The 22206-nt window shown below is 63.0% G+C and overlaps 1 protein-coding gene across 3 annotated transcripts; it reads left to right on the forward strand.

The window, feature by feature from the left end:
• Nucleotides 1–10063: 10063 nt before the first annotated feature.
• Nucleotides 10064–22206, forward strand: UBE2I (ubiquitin conjugating enzyme E2 I). 3 transcript variants are annotated; one of them, XM_077906057.1, is made up of 7 exons: nucleotides 10064–10200; nucleotides 14539–14615; nucleotides 14809–14892; nucleotides 15984–16056; nucleotides 19342–19451; nucleotides 19568–19647; nucleotides 21606–22206. In XM_077906057.1, the coding sequence occupies exons 2-7, from the start codon at nucleotides 14550–14552 to the stop codon at nucleotides 21667–21669; spliced, it is 477 nt and encodes a 158-aa protein (XP_077762183.1). In that variant the 5' UTR covers nucleotides 10064–10200; nucleotides 14539–14549; the 3' UTR covers nucleotides 21670–22206. The 3 variants fall into 3 exon arrangements, with proteins under 3 accessions (XP_077762183.1, XP_077762185.1, XP_077762184.1); XM_077906059.1 differs by lacking the exon at nucleotides 10064–10200 and adding an exon at nucleotides 10789–10859; XM_077906058.1 differs by lacking the exon at nucleotides 10064–10200 and adding an exon at nucleotides 10970–11076.

Consider the following 22206-nt stretch of genomic DNA (forward strand, 5'->3'; position numbering starts at 1 on the left):
TGGCAAAGATAGAGTCGTGCTCAGAGACAGTGGGTGACACCAGGTGGCAGGCGTCCTCGTATCCCCACTGGATTCTCCAGGATAGTCGCTACAGAAGCCACGTGGGTCCTGGTGGATGTTCGGTGACTTCAACCGTAGATGCTGTGCTGGTGTCTTTACAAGGACAGATCAACAGCCCTGGGCACTTGGAATGTGCTAGGATCCTGGCAAATGTGTTCTTTCAAACGTCATTGGAAAGGAGGAGCAACGCAGCGGGCACTCACCAAGGAGGACAACAGTGTGCACCCACGGGCTTGCCCACTGTCACCTGGCCGTCCCGCAGAGCATCCCATTGGTCCTCCGCCTTGATGACATCATGATCGTTGGCCCGAATGCACAAGTACCTGGTAAGACACACGCCTGCCAGGGGCAGGATTCACTGATGGAGTGTTCAGGATTTGGTGCTTTGGAACGTATGGAGACATCCCTTCCAGGATAAAGGACACCTTATGTGTTGTACCTCCTGCCACCAAAAAGGAGGCACCTCTGGGTTTTGGAAGCCGTCTATACTGCTGTAGGCGCTGCTACTCTGACCCAGCTATCACGCGACAAGGCAGTGATCCTATGCTGGTTTCCAGGGGCGCCCAGAGCAGGAACCAACACAGCTGACCCGGCGCCCAGGCTAAATGACTTGATCCTACTGGGGTCTCGCGGCCAGTCGGGGATACACTTGGCAGTAGAACTCTGTGCTCTGAGGCTTGTGGCCCACCCAGACCCCCACACACACACCCTGGATCATTCACAGCCCGGATCCCTGGGGCTGGGGCACAGGCTGGGCTTCCTGGACCGTCCCCACCGCACCCCCTAACTCCAGCCAGGAAGCCTGTCCTAAGCCATTCAGGGCCCTCCCGCGGCCTGGCTCTCAGCCTCAGGCATCTGGCTATTGCAGAATGTTCCTACTTCCGTTCCGTGTTCCTCCTGTGTGGCTCTGGGAGCCTGCCTGCTTCCTTCCTGGAGGACATGGCAACCCATCGGGGGCTCCTGCAGCTCTGAGCCCTCTCAGGTGGACCCCTCCTGTCTGAAAGCCCCACACCACTGGCTCACTCCGCAAGCCTGCCCTAAGGCTCTTGCCGCTAACTGAGCCCCCAAAAGACCGACTGGTGAGCCGCCGGGAAGGAAGAAGACGGGCGGCCCCTCTGCCACCTGCCTGCCCCTCTCCTCGGGGGCAGGCACCCAGGCCTCGGCTCCGGCCTGCTCGCTTGCTTCCCACCATTGGCTGCCAGAGGGCACCGTTTCCACCGCAGGGTCCGCCCTCTGTCACAGCAAATGTCATAGCCTGGGGCTTAAGCAAGGAGCACTCCTTGGAGTCCTGGGGCGAGATCCGGGGAGATGGGGGTGCCGGGGTCGTTGGGTTCCGGTGCGTCTCTTCCTGGCCTGCAGACTGTGTGCACATGGAGGAGGGACACGGGGACCTCTCTCTTCCTCTTCTTAGCAGGATCAGGGGCCCAGCCTGGACCTCACTTAACCTTAGTTACCTCCTGACAGCCCTACCTCCAAATAGAGGGGCACTGGGGTGTCGGGGCTTGAACATGTGGATTTGGGGGACACATTTCGATCCCATGCAGATGCTGTGCATCCCCAACTGGGCCACCTGTGCCCCCTGACCAACCTCGGAACCTGGGCAGCAAGTGCCTCAGGGGCCACAGGGTTAGGATCCGCTCCCCAGACTCTCCTGTCACTCACTTGCCCTGCAGGACCCCGCCCCACACCCCCTGGGCACTGCCCTGCTTCTCCACGCCCACGGTCTCTTCTTACCATGGGCGGGCCTCAGTTTCCCCGTCTGTTTGTCCCTGATCTTGATCCGTCCTCTATGAGTCATTGACCTCTGGTCTGCCTCGGCCAACCAGCTTTTCAGGCTTTGGTGTTTTTCTAATTGGTGTTGGTGAGGACTTTATTTATTAAGGTTACTTAGTTTTTCCTTTGTTTTTAGATTTTATTTTTAAGGGATGCCTGGGTGGCTCAGCAGTTGAGCATCTGCCTTCAGCTCAGGGCATGACCCCGGGATCTGAGATCGAGTCCTGCATCAAGCTTCTTGCATGGACCCTGCTTCTCCCTCTGCCTGTGTCTCTGCCTCTCTCTGTGCCTCTCATGAATAAATAAATAAAATCTTTAAAAAAAAAAAAGATTTTATTTTTTAGTAATCTGCACACCCAATGTGGGACTCAAACTCAACCCCCAGGTCGGGTCATGTGCTCTAACGACTGAGCCATCCAGGCGACCCCCAAAATGCAGGTTTCCTTAATGCACTGCATTTAGTGACCTAGTCATCAGCACTTCAAGGCACCTGCAACTGCTCCCATGTAAACACCACACAGAACTCCCTCTGTGACCCCGTTGCCCTGCTGCCCAGCCAGTGGCTCTGGTCTACAGGACGGGTTTCCAGTCCTCCCCTCCCACCGGCACCCCACAGCCCAGTGGCCGGTTTACCCAAGCCACCAGCAACCCCCACTGGTAAGGACCAATGGTCCTGGCAAGACTTCAGAGCTTTTGTGGTGTTATCATTACGCTGGTAAAAATACACAGTAGCATAAAGCCTGACATTGTAACCAGTGTCAAGGGATCGGTTCGGTGGCACCGGTGCACGTACAGTGCTGTGCACCCACCACCCCTGCCTCGTTCCAGAACATGCGCTTCCCCCCAAAGGGAAGCTGTGCCCACGAAGCACAGACCCCCCCACAGCCCAGCACCCCCCGCCCCCACCCACAACTGCCCACCTGCGCTTGTCCCCGGACATCTCACACGCGTGGAATCCAACGTGGCGTGGCCTCGGCTGGCTTCTTTCGGCCAGCACGCCGTCGCGGTTCATCCACGGCAGGCAGCAGAGCCTTGTGCCCTCGTCCCCGCCGTGGCCGCTGTGAACAGTCACGCGAACACCTGCGAGCCTTCGTGTGTAAGTGCCCTGTTGCGATCCTTTGGAGTCTACACCCAGGAGTGGACCTCGGGATGTCACAGGAAGAGACCCAATGCTGAACCCGCCCCGCAGCCGTGTGGCCACCCGCCCACCGCCCCTCCGGCAGCCTTCTCCCCGCTGCTGGGCTCCGGCTCTCCCCCGCGTACCCCTGCGCAGCTCCCTTCGCCAGCTGCCTGGGCGCCCGCCACTCGCGGGCTCATCCACAGGCCCCCGGGCCACAGGCCGCAGTGCTGGTGCCGCGGTGCAGGCCTCGTCCCCGGGGCTCGCGTCCGCCATCCCTGCACACAACGATGCCCAGGTCTGCACCTCTGGGGGCATCCTTGGGCCCCAGACTGGGCTTCCCCGCTCCTGATCCCCAGACTGCAGACCCAGCCTCCCCAGGGGCACTGCCAGCCACCCGCTGCCCAACCACGAGGCGGGGGGTCCCCCTCGACTCGCCCTGTTCTTCCCACTCCCTAGAGGAGCCCTGGACGTCCCCCCACCTGTCAGCCTCTCTCCTCTTCCGTGACCAGGCCCCCAAATTCCTTCCCCCAGGTGTTGCCAGGAGCCAGCTAGCTGGTCTCGCGGCTGGCCCCGCCCTCGCCAAACCATGTGCACACCCTGTGATCCACCTGGTACCCACGCCCACTCGTGTCACCAACACGCTTCCCATCGCCCCTCTCCCACAGGATAAACAATTCCTTGCTGGTCCCCCTCCCCTGCCCTCCTACCCTGACCCTTCCTAATCACTCCCGGCCCCACCTCCCTAACTGCGTCCCTTGCCATCACCCTCTGGACCCCCCCAGCGGCCGCCTGGCTGTTGCCTCCTCCAGGAAGCCTGCCTGGACCCGTGAGAAAGCACTAGGGCCCTCCCTCTACCACCCGGGTGTGCGAATTTCATTGTGTGGCCGGCCGCCTTTGCTGAGCCATCGCCTCTCCAGATTGTCAGCCCTGGAAGCACAGAGGTGGTCCCCACTGCGGCCCCCCATACTCCGTTCCTGGGTGTGCCCCCAGCACGAGCACACGTTCAGTATCAGGAGCGTCTGCTGTGTGGAAGGGGCCAGAGGGCATGTGAGGGTGGAGGCGGCCCCCCCCAAGGCACACCTGGGCGGGGTCAGCCACGGGGCCTGCCAGGTGAGAGCTGGCGCGGCTGGCTAGGGAGAGGCCTGGTAGCCAGGGGCCCTGCGAACAGTGAGGACCGGGGTGGGGGGAGCGGGTTGCCCTGTGGCCGGGAGTCCGAGCCTCGGCTGAGCCGCCCTCCCTGCCTCGGGGCTCTGGGCAGCGCGTCTTGCCCCTCTGACCCTGTCCCCTTGCTTGGGGATGGGCCCTCAGTGACCACGACCTGGCTCCGCGCAGGGACACACTTCCCCAGTCCTGGGCACCACCAGGAATGTGGAGACAGAGGGAACCAGGAGTGGGCGTGGGAGGGCGGCCCTGGAGCACATGGCTGTGCTGAGGGAATGTCCGAGTGGGGCACAGGGGACGCGGTTGAGCTTGCATCAAGTCCTGCAGAAGGCGGCATTCCGCTTCCCAGTAAAATCCTCCTGATGAAAATGAAGACAAGGGCCCCCCTTTGGGCTCCTGTGCTTATCGTCACCTCTCTCCAAGCCCTGGCACCCCCTCCCCCACCCCCACCCCAACAAGAAAGAACCTGCGGACACAGAATCTGGGCAAGTAACTCTATCTGGCTGCAAGCGTGGCGCGGGGCCAGGCCTGAGCTGCATTTATGGGGGTGCAAGGCGCAGGGGGCTGTCCTACCCAGCTGTGATGGAAAGTCCCCTCTCAACACGTCTTAACCTAGATGGGGAGCAAACACAGGGCCAGCCAGGTCAGGGGGCGCCCGTGGCTCAACGTGGGGCAGGCTCAGACCTGCCTTGCTGGCTGCCGCTGGGGTCTGGAGGCAGGCGGTGCTGCAGGTGCGCGGGGAGCAGCAGGCTCCTGGTCGAGGCAGGCTAGCTGCAGTTTACCACACGGAGGAGCAGCCCCGATCCGCCCCGGTGGGCAAGGACGGGTTGGCAGTGGCTCTGGGATCCTCAGAACACCCCCCTCGCCTAGACGTGGGGGCTCAGGCTGGGCGAGGGCTCTGGAAGCGGCGCCACAGTGCACGCACCCGCAGACCCAGGAGCCAAGTACCTCCACGGTGTGTCCAGCTGATGGGGCCCCTTGGGTCTCCAGCGGCAGCAAACGCGTGTCCCCATCTTAGAGTGACACAGAGACAGGGAACCTCACCCTGGCCCCACGCCCAACAACAGGGAAGGGACGCACACCTGCGTGACCAGGCGGGAAGGGGCCACCCCATGCACCCTGCTCCACGGCCCCTCCCACGGGCTTCGGGGCACGGGGGCGGAACTGTGTGGTGCGGGTTCCCTCCATGCGGAAGCGAGGGACACCTAGCTCCAGCAGCCCCACCTGCCATCTACTCCTCAGGCACTCAGACAACCAGGTGTTTTCCACTCTGGCCACTCAGCTTGTCACTGGCCCCATCACATCAGAAACAGAGATCCGCCCGCTCACAGTCCCCACCAGCCAGCGGCTCAGAGGGACACACGGCAGGAGGTTTGCCCGCTGCCAAGCCTGGTCTTGGCGTCTCCCTTGGGTGACGCAGGTGATGTGGTGGCTGGCAGTGCTGGGCGTCCAAAGACCACCTTCCTTTCTCACTCGGGACAGGAAGAAGCCATCAAACCCAGTCAGCACAGGTGAGCAGGACAGTCCCTAGACTGTGCTCCTCCTTCTACCTATTTTAAAAGATTGTATTTATTTATTTGAGAGAGAGAGAGAGAGAGAGAGAGAGAGGGCACAGGCGGGGGGAGCAGCAGAGGAGAAGGGGATGCAGACTCCCCCCCGAGCAAGGAGCCCGACGCGGGGCTGGATCCAGGAGCCCGGGATCACGACCTGAGCTGGAGGCAGATGCTTCCCCGACAGAGTCTCCCCAGGGCCCCACTCCTTCTAATGTACAAAACCATCCGGTGGACAGGGATGAGCTTGGGGACCACGGACGGGATGCGGAGGGTGCACTGCACCTTCATGTGGCCCCGGGATCCCACCTTGGGATGGCAAGAAGGCGGCACCTGCAGCCAGAGCAGGGGCTGGGGAGCCCTAGTCCTCTGAAGAGCTTGCAAAGGGAGCCCCTTGAAGGGGGCAGGAGGACCAGTGTCCCGGCCAGGCCACTAGTACCTGGAGAACATCCTGGGAAAGGCTCTGCCTGGCAAGGAGACTCCCCCAACAGAGACAGAGGGTGTCCTTGAAGGAACCAGGAAGCGCAGGGACAGCATGACACACAGCCCAGGGGAGGAGGTTGCGGAGGACCCAGCCTGGGGTTGGGAGGGGGCCCCAGGGTGCCCCCTTGAATCCATCATCCTCAGGACAGACGGGGGGGGGGGGTGCTGAGCCCGGGAAGGCAGGTGCAGCCCCTGCAGCCCCAGGCGTCCTCCTTCCAGGAGTATTTATTTATTTATTTTATTATTATTTTTTTTTATTTATGATAGTCACACAGAGAGAGAGGAGAGAGAGGCAGAGACACAGGCAGAGGGAGAAGCAGGCTCCATGCACCGGGAGGATCGCGCCCTGGGCCAAAGGCAGGCGCCAAACCGCTGCACCACCCAGGGATCCCTTCCAGGAGTATTTGTCCCTCTTGTACCCAAAAGTTCTCAACCATGATGAAGCCTGGTCTATCTTTTTCTTCTTCACTTGCCTGTGGTTTTAGGGTCCTAATCCAAGAAATGATCGCCAAATCCAGTATCGTAAGGACTTTCCCCTACATTTTATTCTAAGTATTTTACAGCTTTAGCTCTTTTTTTTTTAAAGATTTTATTTCTTTATTCATGAGAGAAACAGAGAGAGAGGGGCAGAGACACTGGCAGAGGGGGAAGCAGGCTCCATGCAGGGAGCCTGACGTGGGACTCAATCCTGGGACCCCAGGGTCACATCCTGAGCCGAAGGGAGACGCTCAACCCAAGCCCCCAGGCGCCCACAGCTTTGGCTCTCCTGTGTAGTTAGGACTTTTGAGTTTTGTGCGTGGTGTGAGGTAAGGGGTCCAGCTCCCTTCTTTTACCTGCGGAAGTGCTTTTCAAGCCAGCCCCGAGCCCTGCCCGCAGACCTCCTCCCCACAGCGTGGCCTTGGGCAGACACCCGGTTGGGGGAGGCTCCAGGCAGCTCGGGGGCGTACCCCCCACCCCCCCACCCCGCCTCATGGGGCAGGGGCGTAGGGCCTGCCGGGGCAGCCAGCATCCTTCCTCCTCAGGGTCTTAGACCCACTGACTGCACAGAGGCCTCACCTTCTCCAAGATTCAGCTTCTCCTTTGTACCCAGGGAACTGGACCCAACCCGCCTGTCTCTCCCACAGGGACTGCTGCACTATGAGCGCACAGCAAGGTCCCCAGCACCCTGGAAACGTCACGCGAGGTCCAGTCCAACTGCCTCCAACCTCACCCCATGGCGCCCTCCCGCTCTGGCTCTGCCGCGGCTACACGGGCCTTTACCGGTCCCCGTCCTCCTTCAGGCCTGTTTGGACGTCACCCCATCGGAGACTTCGCGGACGGCACCGTCTAACCCAGATGTGTTCCCAGCTGCACAACTGCTCCCCGCACGCCCCGCGGCTTTAAACAGGGCACTTTGCGGTCGTCTCCCTTTCTTGCGTCAGGAGCGGGGCTGAGTGTCACAGGCCGGGGCTGCCTTCTCCTGCCCTCAGCTGAGGCTCGGGCCTTCCTGCAAGCTCAGTCCCCCGCTGTGGAAGGCCTGAGGTCCCCACTTTCTTGCTGGCCGTCATGGGGGCGGTGGCCCTCGCGGGCTCTAGAGGCCGCCCGTTGTTCCCTGCCCGCGGCCCAGTCTACACGGTCAGCGCGCCTCCCATCAGGGCTGGACAAACGTGATGATCCTGACAGCCTGTGCGCCAGCCCGTGAGCGCAGGAACGGCCCAGGACGCAAGCCTGGAGGTCGCCTCCTGCGCACCCCCTGCCCTCCTCCACCTAAATGCCAGATGCTCCTCCTCCAATTTTTTTTTTTAAAGATTTATTTACTCATGACAGACACACAGAGAGAAGGGCAGAGACACAGGCAGAGGGAGAAGCAGGCTCCCTGCAGGGAGCCCAACGTGTGTTTCGATCCTGGGTCCCCAGGATCACACCCCGGGCCGAAGGTGGTGCCAGACCGCTGGGCCATCGGGGCTGCCCTGCTCCTCCGATCCTGACTCTCTTCCCAGCATGAGGACAGCTTTCCCCTAGGAGGGCAGTTCTTCCTGCTGTGGTTGGACCTTGGCCATCAGAGCCAAGGGGCCGCACTTCCCATCTCCGGGTATCCCCTCCTCACGCATAGACAGGACCTGCTCTTAGTTTCCTTCTCTGCAACCTTCCATGGCTCCCCAGGGCCCACAGGGTCAGGCCCAGGCCACCCTCGGTGGTCGGCCTCCCCGAACGACACCCCTGCTCCCTCTCTGCCCTGTCTGTGCAGAGCCCACGAAGGCCCCTGGGTCTCCTCTCTTGCCTCCAGCAGCGGCCACCGCTCTTTGTCAGGTGTCTTCCCCACACAGCCTGGTGCAAACCTCCTGGCATCTGCACAAGGATGGGCCCGAAGCCCATGCTCCTTGGCAGGAAGCCACTAGAAAGTGGGCCGTGCAGCAGGCTCTCCTGGGGTTCTCGTTAAAACATACACTCCCGCCCGCAGGACCCCTGGGCTCTGGTGAATCAGAAGCCCCAGGAAACAGGTGTCTCAGATAAGCCCCAGATGGTCCTGACACCCTCAGGTGCAGAACTGCAGCTGCCTGGGGGAGGGGCAGGGCGGCAGCGGCCCATGGGGGTGGCCCTGGGGATTCAGGAGCCGACAGCCCGGCGGAGTTCAGGCCTGGCGGGGACGTGACCGCTTATACTTGGCTCATTGGTCACCGGGGCGGCGGTCACTCTAGCCAAGCCCCAGAGGCCACTGCTGGCCGGGGTGGGGGTGGGTGGGGTGGTGACCTAGGCCCCGCATCAGGGGGACGCCCTCATTTTACTCCCCAAGTAACAGGAGGGCTGGGAGCGGCGCGGCTTGCATGCCCTGAGCAGCCGCTGGACACGGGGCCTGTGGTCCCTGCCCCTGGGGAAGCCTGAGCACGGTGCCAACTACGGGGCCCCGGGGGAGAGAGGGAGGGAGGGAAGGGAGAGGAGGGGAGGGGGAGGGGGGAGAAACGGAGGAGGGAGGGAGGGAGGGAAGGGGGAGGGGAGGGAGGGGGAGGGGGCGTGCAGGCCAGCCGCTCCGGCATTCCAGTGCCCCCACCCGCGACCTGCAGCCCGGGGCCGCGATGCCCTCCAGCGGCCCCTGCGCGGGGATGGGGGTGCCCGAGACACCCACCGCTGCTTGACCCCTAGGCGCCCACCGGGGCAGCGGACTGACCTCGGAAGGCGCCCCCCCCCACACACCTGGGGTTCGGGCGACGAGGCGGGCCCGACGGGGAGACGCCCGGCGGACCGGGAGGGGCCGCGGTTCGCTCCGCCCGCCGTCCGCTCTCCTCCCCTCCCTTATGCGCCCGCGGCCCCGGCGGCCCGCCCCCGGGTTAGGGAGCGTCAGCACTTGTGGTCCCGTCGGTCCGGCGGGCGCTCGGCCTCCTGTGCCGGGTCGACTCATTGGGCGGCTTCGCCGGGCGCCCCGCCCCGGGCCCGCAGCTGGCCAATCGCAAGGGGTTTCACAGGCCGCCGTGCTCCGGGGACCGTCACCGCGCTGCGACGCTTCGGGGATCCTTAGGCCTCAGTGGGCTTTTCTCCCCCGGCCCCTGATCCCAGCCCCAAGGAGACCTCCGGGGCCCGTGCGCGGGGAGCTGCCCGCGCGGCATCCGGGGGGCCCTCGGCGGTCTCGGCCTCCGCCGGCCCCCGCTGCCCGCCGGCGTGTCCTCGGGTGGACGCGCGCGTCGCGAGGGGGAGTTTGCAGACGCTCCCTCCGGTCGGGGACGCGGCTCCTTTAAGGGCGCAGGTGTCCGCGGCGCCGCCCGACGGGAAAGCCTCCGCCGACCCAGGCTCCGGAGCCGCACCCGGGGCGGGGGCGCGCGGCGGCAGGGCGCGGGCGGCGGGCGGCGCGCGGCGGGCGGGGCGGCGCGGGGCGCGGGAAGGCGGCGGCGGCGCGCGGGGCAGGCGCGCGGCGGGCAGCCCCCGTAGGCCCCGCCCCGCCCCGCCCGCCGGGGTCCTCGGAGCGCTCGGGCTGCGCGCGGAGCGGGCTCGGGAGGGAAGTCCCGAGACAAAGGGAGCGCCGCCGCCGCCGCCGCCGCCGCCTCCTCGTCCGCCTCGCTCGCCGGGCCGCGGCCGCCCGAGGTGAGCGCGGGGGCGCGGGCGGGCGGCGGGGGGCGCGGGCGGGGGCCGGCCTCGGGGCGCGGGGCCTCCGCCGCCGTCGGGCCCGGCCGGGCGCCTCCCCCCAGCCCCGGCCCGCCCCGCGCCCCCCCGCCCGGAGCCGGGCCGCCTCAGTCCGCGGCGTGCGCCCCCCCCCCGCCCCGGGGTCGCGGCCCGCCGGCCCCTCGAGCCCCGCGCGCGCCCGGCCGGGAGCGCGGAGAACGGCCCCCCGGCGCGTGCCCGGCGCGGCCCCGGAGCTGCGGCCGCGGTTGACAGGGACGCGAGCCCGCCCGCCGCCGCTGCCGCCCGCGGGATCCGTTTCCGGGGTCACGGCCCGCCCGCCGGCCGCGGAGCTCGTGCGCGGGGCCCCGACGCGCCAGGCGCCCCCCGCCCCGAGCCCCGCGGGGTCTCCCGGGGCCGAGCGCAGGGGGCCGGGCCTGCACCTGCTGGGGCCGGGGCGCCTGCGGACCCCGGGGCCCGCGGAGGAGTCGGCAGCCCCGGCCCCGCGGACCCCAGCTTGCTCCTGCTTTGCTTACGGGGTGCGGGGCGCCGGGCGGTCGGAGCCTGGGGAGCCCCGAGGTCAGGGACCCGGCCTCCGAGTCGGCGCCCGGGGTCCCGGGAGCTGTCGGGGGGCGGGCGGCCAGGTAGGTGCCTCTGCCGGGTGCAGCAGGTCCCCCCCTCGGGGAGCGCCGCCCAGGACGGCCCGGGCGGGGCTCCCACCCGCAGCGTGTCTGCGCCCGCACAGGCCCGAGGGGTCGCAGTGCTGCGCCCATTTCACAGATGAGACCGAAACCGTCCGGACGGGAGATGAGTGCCTAGCCCAAACCCCGGCAGCCAGGGCAGCCAGGAAGCGGCTCTGAGGTCTGTACCCTCAGGTCGCGGAGCACAGCGCGAGGGGAGTTCACCGAGAGTCCAGGCCGCTGCGGGAACCCTGGCGGGAGGTGGCTGTGCCTGGAGGGCCCGCTCCCGTCCTCGGGCTGTCTCCCCGGCCTGGGGATGGGTCGTCCCATCTCCCGGCGTCTGGCTCGCACCTAACCACCCCCCTGAGTGCCTCTCTGTGAGCTTGTCCCGGGGAGATGTGGTTTTAAGTGGGATTCTGAATGAGAGGTTGCCTGCTGTGGTTGAAATGTAGCAAACTGGAGGCTGGTGGGAGTGGGAGCATGTCTGAGCCCAGGTGTGTGCTGGGGACAGGGCAGCTGTGCACCTGTGGCTCTTTGCCCCGCCGGCAGAAACCCACCCCGGTCTGGCCCAGCAGCACCCCCGCGGCAGGAGCTCTCCTGCGACCACCCCTCCTGACTTCCCCCAACCTGGGACACCCTCACACAGGCCCTGGGGCAGGGCCTCCATGGGCGGTCCTGTCCAGTCTTCAGGGCAGAAGAGGTGGCAGGGTTGTGCCACGGGTCCGCTTGCAGACGGCGCTCAGGACGGCCTGGCCTGGCCTGGCAGGGCCTGCCCCCAGCCCCCACAGAGCGCCCCGTGTTGGGGAGCTCCGGCCTGGGGCTTCAGAAACCTGTTTAGATGCCTGGCAGAGCTTAGGCTCACCGGGGACCTTGCATCTCAACTACAGAACTGCTTACCAGGCTGCTTGTCTTTGGTCGCTGAGGCTCCGTGTTGGTTAATTCAGCAGAAGGTTCCTGCCAACTTGCACTGTCTGCTTCCCGGGGGGGTGAAGGGGGTGCTCCGGTGATCATGCTGTGTGCGCCAGGGAGCTCGGGGGCAGGAGTGTTTTGTGCCCTCGAACCTCCTGCAGGGAAGGGCATTTCCACTGACCCAAGGCTTGGGGTTGGCTCAGATTCCACGGAGAAGGACCAGTGGAAATGAAGGTTTTGAGAAACTTGTAGAAGTAAAGCATCTTCCGGCATCAGGGTCCCTGCCCGCTTCTAACCAGAGAACACTTGGGAGGCAGACTGGCCTACGCTCCTGCAAGCCCTAATCCTCCTCCTCAGGATCAGCGCTCGCCCTTGTTGCACTGCTGGGCCCCCGCCTCTGGCCCAAACAAATATTCCAGACGAGTGTGCTGTCCTGTGAAGGAGATCTGGGCAGGGGTGCACCTTGCTGGTCCCAAACTCCCCCTGGCAGGTGTTCCTGGTGGCCAGGTCCGTACACGGATGGGGACGAAGGGGGCAGACTAGGATTCTGGGATCACGTGGTGAATTGCAGTTCTGTTCTGGGTCAGCATGCTGTTGTCTATATCGAACGTAGTCTTGAGGTCAGTTAAGATCAGAACCTCGTACAAGGTGTGCTCTGGCGTCACGGTGCCAAAAGCTGCAGGCGGCAGCCCCGGGCGGGGGGGTGTCGTCATCATGTCATGCTTTCTGAATGGAGGGCTGTGATTTTTGACTTTTTGTTTTTCTTATAAGCTAAGTACATGGTTTTTAAAACAGGACCCCATCTAGTTGGTCTGGCGGTTTGTCATAACTCAGTCAGCTTCCTGAGACCTGGTCTCTTGCATGACACCAGGGACTACAGTCGTGTTCTGCAGTGGTGATTCCCAGACCCTTCCTCCTACTTGGCTTACTTCTTGGGAAGAGAATTGACCGAGAGCCTCCCAGACCCCAGGCACTAGGTCTCGCCCAGAGTTCTGACGTAAGGCCACAGGGGTCTGGGACGTGCATTTTTGACAGGCACACAGGGCCACACCTGGAGAGCCAGAGATAGCAAGGTCCAGGGCCTGTGTCCGCTGAGCTGTTGGTCTCACCCCTGCTGCATGACGGTGTGGGCTCTGGGCAGGGGACTGTGCTGCTCAGGGACCGGGAGGGGGGTGGCTGGGGTGGGGGGTGGGTGTTGGGGCAGAGAGCATGATATGGATTGGACTGCTGAGGGGCAGTTGAGGGTGCGTGAGCTGGGTTTGAGTTGAGGCACCACACTTAGCCAGGGCCCTACCTTCTGGTCGTTCCCAGGTCTGTCGAGCCTGGTGGGGAAGCAGGGGTGTAGGTGAACCTGAGCCCAGGAACATGGCTGGGAGGTGGTTCTCCTGAACCCAACTGAAAACCCTGGTAGTTGTGGAGAACCCCGCATTGTACTCAGGAGCGTGGGTTGTTGGACCTTTAACCCCATAAGAGCAGAGCAGAGACTTGTCGCCAAGTGTCCATGAAGCCTGCCTGAAGGGTTGGGGCAGGCTGCTGTCATCCCCTTCTAGGAGACACCCTCTTTGTCTTGTTAAAGCCTTGTTTATGGTAAATGTTGGATTCTAGGAGTCCTCGATGTTTCCATGGACTTTGAAGAGCGGCAAACAGACTCAGGGCAAGATTCTCCCAGGGCAGGAGGGAGCCAAGGGCAGCTGGGGGCGCCCCAGCCTGTTCTTTGCTGGGTGAGCGGCAGCCCAGAGAGTCTGTTCCACCTGCAGGCTGCGCACAGGTGTGCTCAGCGGGCGCCAGGCCACTGGTGGGAACAGCCAGAGGCACCAGGCCTTGGGGGCTCGGAGCTGCCGTCTCCCACAGCCAGCACGCTCCCAGGACAGGTGGACGCTGGGCAGGCTGTGGGCTGGCCACTCACCTCCTGCTGACTCCCTGAGTAAATGGGAGACAGGCCTTGATCCATTTGTTGTTTGTGGGGCGGCTGTGGATCTGGGGGCAGGGGGTGGCTGTGGGATGGGTAAGTGGAGACGGCAGTGGGTAGCGCCTGGGGCCCTGGTGAGAGGTGGGTCTCTTGGGTGCTGGGGGCTGGGTGCTGTCCAGGGACTTGCGCATGATGCGGTGTGAACTGATGTCCGCCCTGGGGCACCTTTGTACTCCATTGCTTTCAAGAATAAGTGTGGTTTGGGCAGCCCCAGTGGCCCAGCAGTTTGGCGCCACCTTCAGCCCAGGGTGTGATCCTGGAGACTCGGGGTCGAGTCCTGCGTCGGGCTCCCTGCGTGGAGCCTGCTTCTCCCGCTGCCTGTGTCTCTGTCTCTCTCTCTCTGTGTCATGAATAAATAAATAAAATCTTAAAAAAAAAAAAAAAAAAGAATAAGGGTGGTTCTCCTGACCAGACAAGAACCTAGATTCTGAGCCGCGGGCCTAATGCCCCCCACCTCGGCACTGGCAAGGGGGACAGGTGTGCAGGCGTCTGCCGGGAGTGCTTGGCCAGGCCTTTCTGTGCAGCACTGGACAGTTGTGTAGCCCCAGGCCTGTGCCTTCACCTCCCTGCACCTCGGGGTCACTGGGAAATGGAGACCACAGTGGGGGCCCTGGGAGGGGGGAGGCCGGGTCAGCCCCGTGGGGCCCCCAGGCGGGGTGGCTCACTGAGAGCACGGTGCATGTGCAGCAAGCTGTGAGAGCGGAGGGGCCGGAGGAGCCTGAGGCCGACCCTTGCTAACCGCACGCCCTGCCTGGTCTCTTCCAGGGACTTTGAACATGTCGGGGATCGCTCTCAGCAGACTCGCCCAGGAGAGGAAAGCCTGGAGAAAGGACCACCCGTTTGTAAGGAAAGCTTTATTTCTGCACACAGCAGAGTGGATCCGTTTCTCCTGACGGAAACCGGGACGTCCCCGTCCAGCCCGGGCCTGTCACGTGCTCTGTGCGGAGGGCCCGTGGGGGGTCACGGGATGGTTCTGCGAGTGGGTGAGATGAGATGCCGCGGCGCTGATGTGCTTGTGTGGTTGTTTTCTCTCAGGGCTTTGTGGCTGTCCCGACAAAGAATCCCGACGGCACGATGAACCTCATGAACTGGGAGTGTGCCATTCCAGGGAAGAAAGGGGTAAGAGGTGCTGCTCCTCGGCTCGCCCCGTGTGTGGGCCCCATGCCCTCTTGGAGGAGTGGGGAGGAGGCCAAGGTGACATGTGACACACACAGCCCCCCAGGGCAGCTGTAATTCAGAAAGCAGGAGCTGGGCTGAGGAAGGGGGTGGCTGGGCATCCCCACCAAGCCTGGGGGGCAGACCTGCTGCATCTCTGGGGCAAGAGGAGCCTTGAGGGCCTTCGCATTTTCCTTCAGGATCAGCCTCGTGATGCTGGGTCCTGGTGGTCTTTGAGCCCAGGGCGGCTGCTGGCCCTCAGGTGTGGAAGTCCCACGTGGGCCCCCTGGGAAAGCCGTGTGCGGCCTACGTGTGCCAGGCCGGTTAGGATGGGCGTGTTTGAAGCATTGGAAGTGAGGATCTCCAGCAACCCCACATCTGGCTCTTCCCGGGAAACCCTGAAAGAGAGAGGAGGCCCCTAAGGGGTCCCCATTAGGTCCGACACCTCATCGCTTCTGTTTCTTCCTCCCATGGTTCACGATGACCGTCCCAGGAGCTCAGCCTTGGTGGTTCCCAACAGTCAGTCTCCTTTCTCTCTGCTAAGCCAATGGGATTAGGACATGGCTTTGTCTGCAAGATGATGTGCTTTGGGTTCTCCGACCTTTGAGCGCCCAGCCTGCACCTCTGCTTTTGCTAAGACCATTCCTGGCCCCTCATCTGAGGCCAGGGCAGGCACAGTGTGGCCATCTCCCTCCCAGAGGAGGCTGGGGAGGGTCATGGAGCTGGAGTGGGGGGCCTCGAGGCAGCTGGTCAAGTAAAGATCCCAACCCCTCATCCTGGGGTCACCAGGGACAGCCTGCCAGGCCTTGCCTGTCTTCCCAGAAGTCCAGCTCCAGCCCTGCTCCTCTCTGGGGAGGGCTCTTCCCAGGGCCCCTTGGGGCCCACGGAGGCACCGACAGTCCTGTCACGGGGACAGCTGATCTTTGGGCCAGTGTAGGAGCCCACCTCCCTGTGGGGGCAGTGCTGGGGGACCTGCTACAGAAGCCAGCTGCTCCTGGGCTCGGCCCACCACAGAGGCCAGCAGCACACCTAACTACAGCTTTGCTTCCCAACAGACTCCCTGGGAAGGAGGCTTGTTTAAACTACGGATGCTTTTCAAAGACGATTATCCATCCTCACCCCCAAAATGTAAGTAGAGTGAAGTCCAGCGGAGATCGGAAGTCCCGTGTTCCCTGGGGGCATTTCCAGGGGCACTCATCCTCGAAGCCGGCTGTGGATCTGAACCCGTTCCTAGCGCCCAGTGCTGGGAGCTGCACGTAATGGGCCTAGTCGCAGGCCCTGGCTGTGATGCCCTGGACAGCTCCCGGGCGCTTCCTGGGGAGGAGGTGCCACCACCCCCACCCCAGCCCGGGCAGGGATGGGCATGCAGAAGGACCGCGGTGCAGAGCCTCGCCTCTCACAGCCTCCTTTCCCTCCCCCGCTGGTGCTCCACCTGTGGGTGACAGTTTCCTATCTGGCTTGTGGCCGCAGGCGCCCCCGGACAGATAGCACACCAAAGCGGCCAGAGAAGGCTGCGCTTAGAGCACCAGAGTGCAGTTAGCAAAACTCGGGGCCAGGCGGGCACTGAGTCCCTCCGGTCTCGTAGCTGCAGATCCACAAACCCTGCCCACAGTTGGTTAGTTCAGTGAGCTAATGTGCGTGTGTGTGTGTGTGTGTGTAGATGCGTCCGGCATGGTCCATGGCCGGACAAGGCCATGTGTAAATGTTTACACTGGGGTTACTAATTCAGAAGGTAGGCGTACATTTTCCATTATAAGGGTATCTACCAGAAGAATTTTAAAAATTAATGATTAGCTGGGTAACCATGGTGATAGGCGCTTTCATTTCGGGTGGTTCTTTGCTGTTTGAGTAGTTTTTGCCACTTGGCAGGTGTTACTTTAAATAATTGCTTTAATTAAGAAATGAGACAAGTTAGAGTTGCTTTTCTCACTTTTGTGCCACATGATGCTGGAATTCCAAGCAAATGCAATAAGGAAGAAGAAAATCCCCACAGAAGAGCAGGAAAGGGACAGTGTGCAGACGTGCTTTATGACACCCGTCTGTGAAGGTTGTGGGCCAAAGGATGAACATGTGAGAACCTGTTTTCATAAAGTAGCAACAAATGAAACTGTTGAAACCAGACTGTTTACAGTAGCATTAAATACTGTGGAATAAATGCAACCAGAGGCTCAGGGCCTCCAGACTGCAAACTCCAGAGCCCCGCTGAGAGGAGCCAAGGATGGCGCCAGTGACCCACCACCTGGCCCCCGTGACAGGCCGGAACCGAGGCTGTGAAGATGTCCGTCCTCTCCAAGCCAGTCTACGGAGCGTCTGGGGACCCAGTGAGAATGCAGGCACGTTTCTGTGGAACTTGCCTTGCACACCCTAACGTGTAGGAGTGCAGAGTGCCCAGAGGCCCTTGGGGTGCCCAGGGTGCTTGGGAGGCCAGGGCGGGGGCTCGTTAGTAGAGGGCACCCAGCCCCATTAGCATGACAGGCAGGATGGGAGCCGGGCAGCCTGGGCGCAGGGACATGGTGATTGAGACATGGGCCTGCGGAGCAGAGTCCACACACGCCATGTGTACAGAGGCTCAGTTCTTGACCAAAGTAACAAGAGGCGGGAGGGTGGGCCAGTGAGGGGCCTGGGTCCACGGGGTATCCTAGCAGAAGACGGGAATTCCCCTTCCTCCCCAGATAGCCTTCCAGATGGACCTTGATGCCCAACAGGCGGAGCTGTGCAGTTCTTAGAGGAAGACCCGGGCGGGCGGCCTCTCCATCGCTTGGGTAGACCCAACCCGTGAAGGAGACAAGGGCGCCCCTGCAGGTGGAAAGCCGGTCAGTGGGCCTTGCCTCCACCAGAAGACCCCAGTGGGAGTGAGGAGGGGAGAAGTGTGTAGGTTCATCGGCACTTTCCTCAACACACAAAGGGCATCTGCGAATCAGAAAAGGCAGTGGCCATCGCATCAGCAGGCCCTGCCTAAGAGGCCCTCCACCCCTCAGGCCCACTCGCAGAGCAGAAGCTGCCCGCCTTGCTCCCCACATGCTGCAAGCCACAGCCAGCCGGGGGGCCTCTAGACACTGTGCCTCTTGAATATTTCCTCTGGAAAGCCACCTGCCGTGTCCACAGAGGCTGAACTTGGGGCGGCCCCGTATGCAGCAAGCAGGGCTGGAGGCAGCCGAGCGCCCGTGAACACGCCAGGGGCTGGACCATGGGAGACGGTCCCAGCAGCCAGAGGGCTGACATACGCAACATGGCCAGTCTCCCAGATAGAGCGGTCAGGGCCGGGTTCCTTGTGGAAGTCGGCAGCGGCCCCTGTGACGGGAAGGGACTCCGAGCAGAGCAAGCCAGCAGGACCCAAAGTCGGGATCAAGGCTTTGGGGGAGGCCGCTGCACCTTCCTAGATGAGAAGGAAGGCCGACCACTCATTTAATGAAGGACTTGTCCTCACCCAGAAGTGCGATTAGAGACACGGAAAGGGTGCACAGAGTGGGAGAAGGTCCCTTCGAGACGTGCAGCTGACGGCCTGTGTCCAGAACGTGCGTGGTGCTCCTGTGAGCCCAGAGACGGCCTGGGACAAAGACGGACGAGAGACTCGCACAGGAATTTCGAGTAGACCGTGCGTCGCAGTGAACAGGGATGCTTCCCCTGGAGTCGCCGGGTGGCTCTGCTCCGGGACCGCCGGCACCGGGCAGCTCCTCCTCGGGTCTGACGTGCGCACACCAGCAACTCTCAGGGACCTGTCACGGTGCTGTCTGTGGTCACTCGTGTCCCTCCGGCGTGGCAGTCGGTGGGCTGGGGGGCCCCGGCGAGCTGGGGGTGGGTGGCCGCCACCTGCCGCAGCACGCGTGACCGTGAGAGCTAGCTCTGCCCACACGACCAGAGCCCTCGATGGGTGCAGCGCGTACTGGGGGGGTGTTACCAGATGTGTCTGTCACTGGGGATTCGTCAGGCTTCTCTCGAGCCGTTGGATCTTTCTGGGGGTAATTGGCATTTACAGTAAAGGCGGGGTGCCCTGAAACGTCAGCTGCAGGTAACAGTCCCAGGGGGGCTCGAGGCAATTTTCTTGCTCTTTTATGTTTCATAATTTCTTACATGTGTTCTTTTTTTATTTTTTATTTTTTTACTTTCATGCTTTAAAAGAAAAAATGTGGAGTGGGGTGCTTGGGGTCCTACAGGCCTCTCTGAAGCAGGATGATCTGCTCTGAAAATGGCCACTTGTTTGGGGGCCTCAGGGTTCCTGCCCTCAGTTGTACCCCAGGACTGTCCTCACCAGCCGCGGCCCCTCTCCACCTCCTGAATCTGTCCTGGCTTGGGGAGGGGTGTGGAGCAGTGGGGGCGGCCAGGGGTGGGGCCCCCCGGGGCAGGGGAGCGGCCATCATCCTGCCAGACAGCAGCTGCCACCAGAAACGCATTTGCTTCCTCCCTGTGGTCCAGGTAAATTTGAGCCACCGCTGTTTCACCCGAACGTGTACCCTTCGGGCACAGTGTGCCTGTCCATCCTCGAGGAGGACAAGGACTGGAGGCCAGCCATCACGATTAAGCAGGTAGGGCGCCAGGGTGCGCGGGGCCAGACGACTGTGGTCTCGCTGCAAAGCCGAGGCTGACGTCCTGGGACAGTTTGCCTTTCAAACCCCTGAGCTCCATGTTTTGTCTCACACAGATCTTGTTAGGAATACAGGAACTTCTAAATGAACCAAATATCCAGGACCCAGCTCAAGCAGAGGCCTACACGATTTACTGGTTAGTAGTGGTCTGGCCCCTCGCTGTGGCCGCTCTGGTTTGCACACACTTCCTGGGAGTCCCGTCTGGGTTGCCCATGAGAAGGATAGCGGCAGGCAGGCTGAGTTGGGCAGCAGTCCCTGTCGCCCCTGGCAGCCTGCGAGGGTGGCTCTGAGACACGGGCTGTGACCGGGACACTGAGTGAGGTGGTCAAGGAAGCATCTGAGGGCAGGACGCAAACAAGCAGGCCCTGGGAGGCAGCAGGAGCTGCATGTGCAAAGGGCCTGTGGTGGGCAGGAACGGGTGACCAGGGCTGGTATGGCCACAGTGCTGTTGGGTAGGGGGTGCTCAGGAGGTGGCAGTCAGGTGATGTGGGCTCCTGTTGGCCACTTCGTCCCTGATGAGCTATGGCCAGGGAAGCCATCAGCCTCGGTGAAGCCCAGTCCAGCTCCGAGGGAAAGCCCCCAGGTGTGGGCGCCAAAGGAGGTGTGTCCAGTAGCATGGCTCCCCAGGGGCCCCAGACCTCCCACGGGGCCTCCTGGCTTGTTCTGGTCACCCAGCGGCTGGGATGTCCCACCAGGTGCCAGGCCATCACGCCTGTCCCAGCCCTTCCCTGCGTGGCACTGTGGTGCCCACCATCTGCGCTGAGGGACGAGGGTCTGGTGCGGCTCCCAGGGAGCAACAGGGTTGAACCCAGCATGGGGGGCCTGGCCAGGTCAGCCGCAGGGACAGCCTGGCCCCGCGCCGAGGCCTTGTGGTGGGGGGTCCTGGGTCCCCTGGCCGTGCCAGCCGGCCTCCTGGGCTGGGCTGGGTGGGGGACCCACTTCTGCACGGCGGGGCCAGCATCCGGGGGTTGGGGAGGCTGGATGGGGCCTGTTCCTTCCAGGGGACGGGTCTGGAATCCGCGGTGCCGAGGGTCAAAGTCGGGTGGAGACTGTTCTATAGCCGCCGTGGACAGTGGCCGGCCGCCCATCCAGGGGCCATCGGAGGGAGGGCGGGGCTGCAGGAGATGCATTTCCCACGAGAAGGGGCTTCAGGGCCTTAGGCCCAGCCTGGTGTTGGCCCCGGGCAGCAGGACCCTGCCAAGCAGGCCCGAGGCCCATGTCCCCAGTGGGCCCCGCTGGAGGCCACGTGTCCCCTTGGCCCCTGAGCACCGGCAACTCCCAGGATCATGGCCTGCTGTCCCCCGAGCTGGGCACTGACCTCTGCCTCTGGGTGTCCAGGGCCACTCAGGACTCGCCGCCTTTCCTCGACCGGCCACGTGGCCTTCGCAGAGCTGGCTTGCCTTGGCTTGTGCCTTGTCACAGGAGTGATGTTTGCGGTGGCTGGGGGTGGCCACGGGCACCCAGGGCTCACTGTCGAGTCGCAGCGGGTCCACTGGGTGTCTTCACGCACCCGGGCTCCTCGTTCCCACGGTTTCTCCTGCCAGCACCCCTCTGAGAACACGCTGGAGCGCTTCTGCCCTGGGACCTCAGGGCCAGGCCCCAGCCACTGGCTGAGCAGGGAGCCAGCGGTGTGTCCCGGAGCCTGGACGCCTCCAGTGTCCGTGGCCCGAGCAGGTGGCTGGCTCTCGTGGCACCGGCACTGGCGCCTGTGCACGCCCAGGGCTGGGCACGGGGGCCCCGGAGCAGCGCCCTGCGAGGCGTGCGTGTAGGGAGCACGGCTCGGTGGGACCCCTAGCTCCCTGGGGAGGGGCACCCCATGCCCCCAGGTGGGTGCCCCCCCAGGCACAGCCTGCTCCTGAGCCCTGGGCCCCGTGTGCCTGTGGCCGACCAGTGCCCAGCCATCTGGGTTTTCTTTCCGGAACAATGGCCGCGGCTTCCCACGTAGCCGCTGGTCCCCCCGCCCCCCCCCCCCCCGGCCTTCCTGACCCGAGGCCACCCTCTGAGACCGCTGTGCACCCCGACACGCCATGGGCACCCCCAGACCCCCTCGGGGGCTGCACCCGCTGACCTGTCTCTCTCGACCTCCTTCCTCAGCCAAAACAGAGTGGAGTATGAGAAGAGGGTTCGAGCACAAGCCAAGAAGTTCGCACCTTCATAAGTGGCAACCGCGCGGCAGCGTAAGAAGGAAGGGATTGGTTTGGCAAGAACTTGTTTACAACATTTTTGCAAATCTAACGTTGCTCTGTCCAATTACTAGTCACCTGGGAGGGTGGGCGGGCGCCATGTTCCATTTCCGCCACTGGCACGCAGTCCGCGACTTGCTGAGCTGCCCGGTTTTTCATACAGGGTCTCTTCCTTCAGTCTTTTGTATTTTTGATTGTTATGTAAAACTTGCTTTTATTTTAATATTGATGTCAGTATTTCAACTGCTGTAAAATTATAAACTTTTATACTTCGATGAGCCCCGAGGAGCTAGTTTCCTTTGCTCGCGGATGCAGGCATGCTTCCCACCCACGTGCAGAGCTGCGCAGCCCCCGCCGGCCCCTCCCGCCTCGCTCCCGCAGACCCCGGGTTGTGTTGCTTATGAGCCTCAGATCCAAAGGCAGCCGGCGTCTCGTTTCCGCATCACTTCCTTTGTGTTTATATGGCGTTTTGTCTGTGTTGCTGTTTAGAGTAAATAAACTGTTTATATAAA

Source organism: Canis aureus, chromosome 8 (genome assembly GCF_053574225.1).
Source record: "Canis aureus isolate CA01 chromosome 8, VMU_Caureus_v.1.0, whole genome shotgun sequence".
NCBI lineage: Eukaryota > Metazoa > Chordata > Mammalia > Carnivora > Canidae > Canis > Canis aureus.

Coding starts and splice junctions, on each gene's coding strand:
- UBE2I (XM_077906057.1), top strand. CDS start 14,550: ATGTCGGGGATCGCTCTCAGCAGACTCGCCCAGGAGAGGAAAGCCTGG. Junction 14,616..14,808: donor GGAGAAAGGACCACCCGTTT/GTAAGGAAAGCT, acceptor GTTTTCTCTCAG/GGCTTTGTGGCTGTCCCGAC. Junction 16,057..19,341: donor TCCATCCTCACCCCCAAAAT/GTAAGTAGAGTG, acceptor CCTGTGGTCCAG/GTAAATTTGAGCCACCGCTG.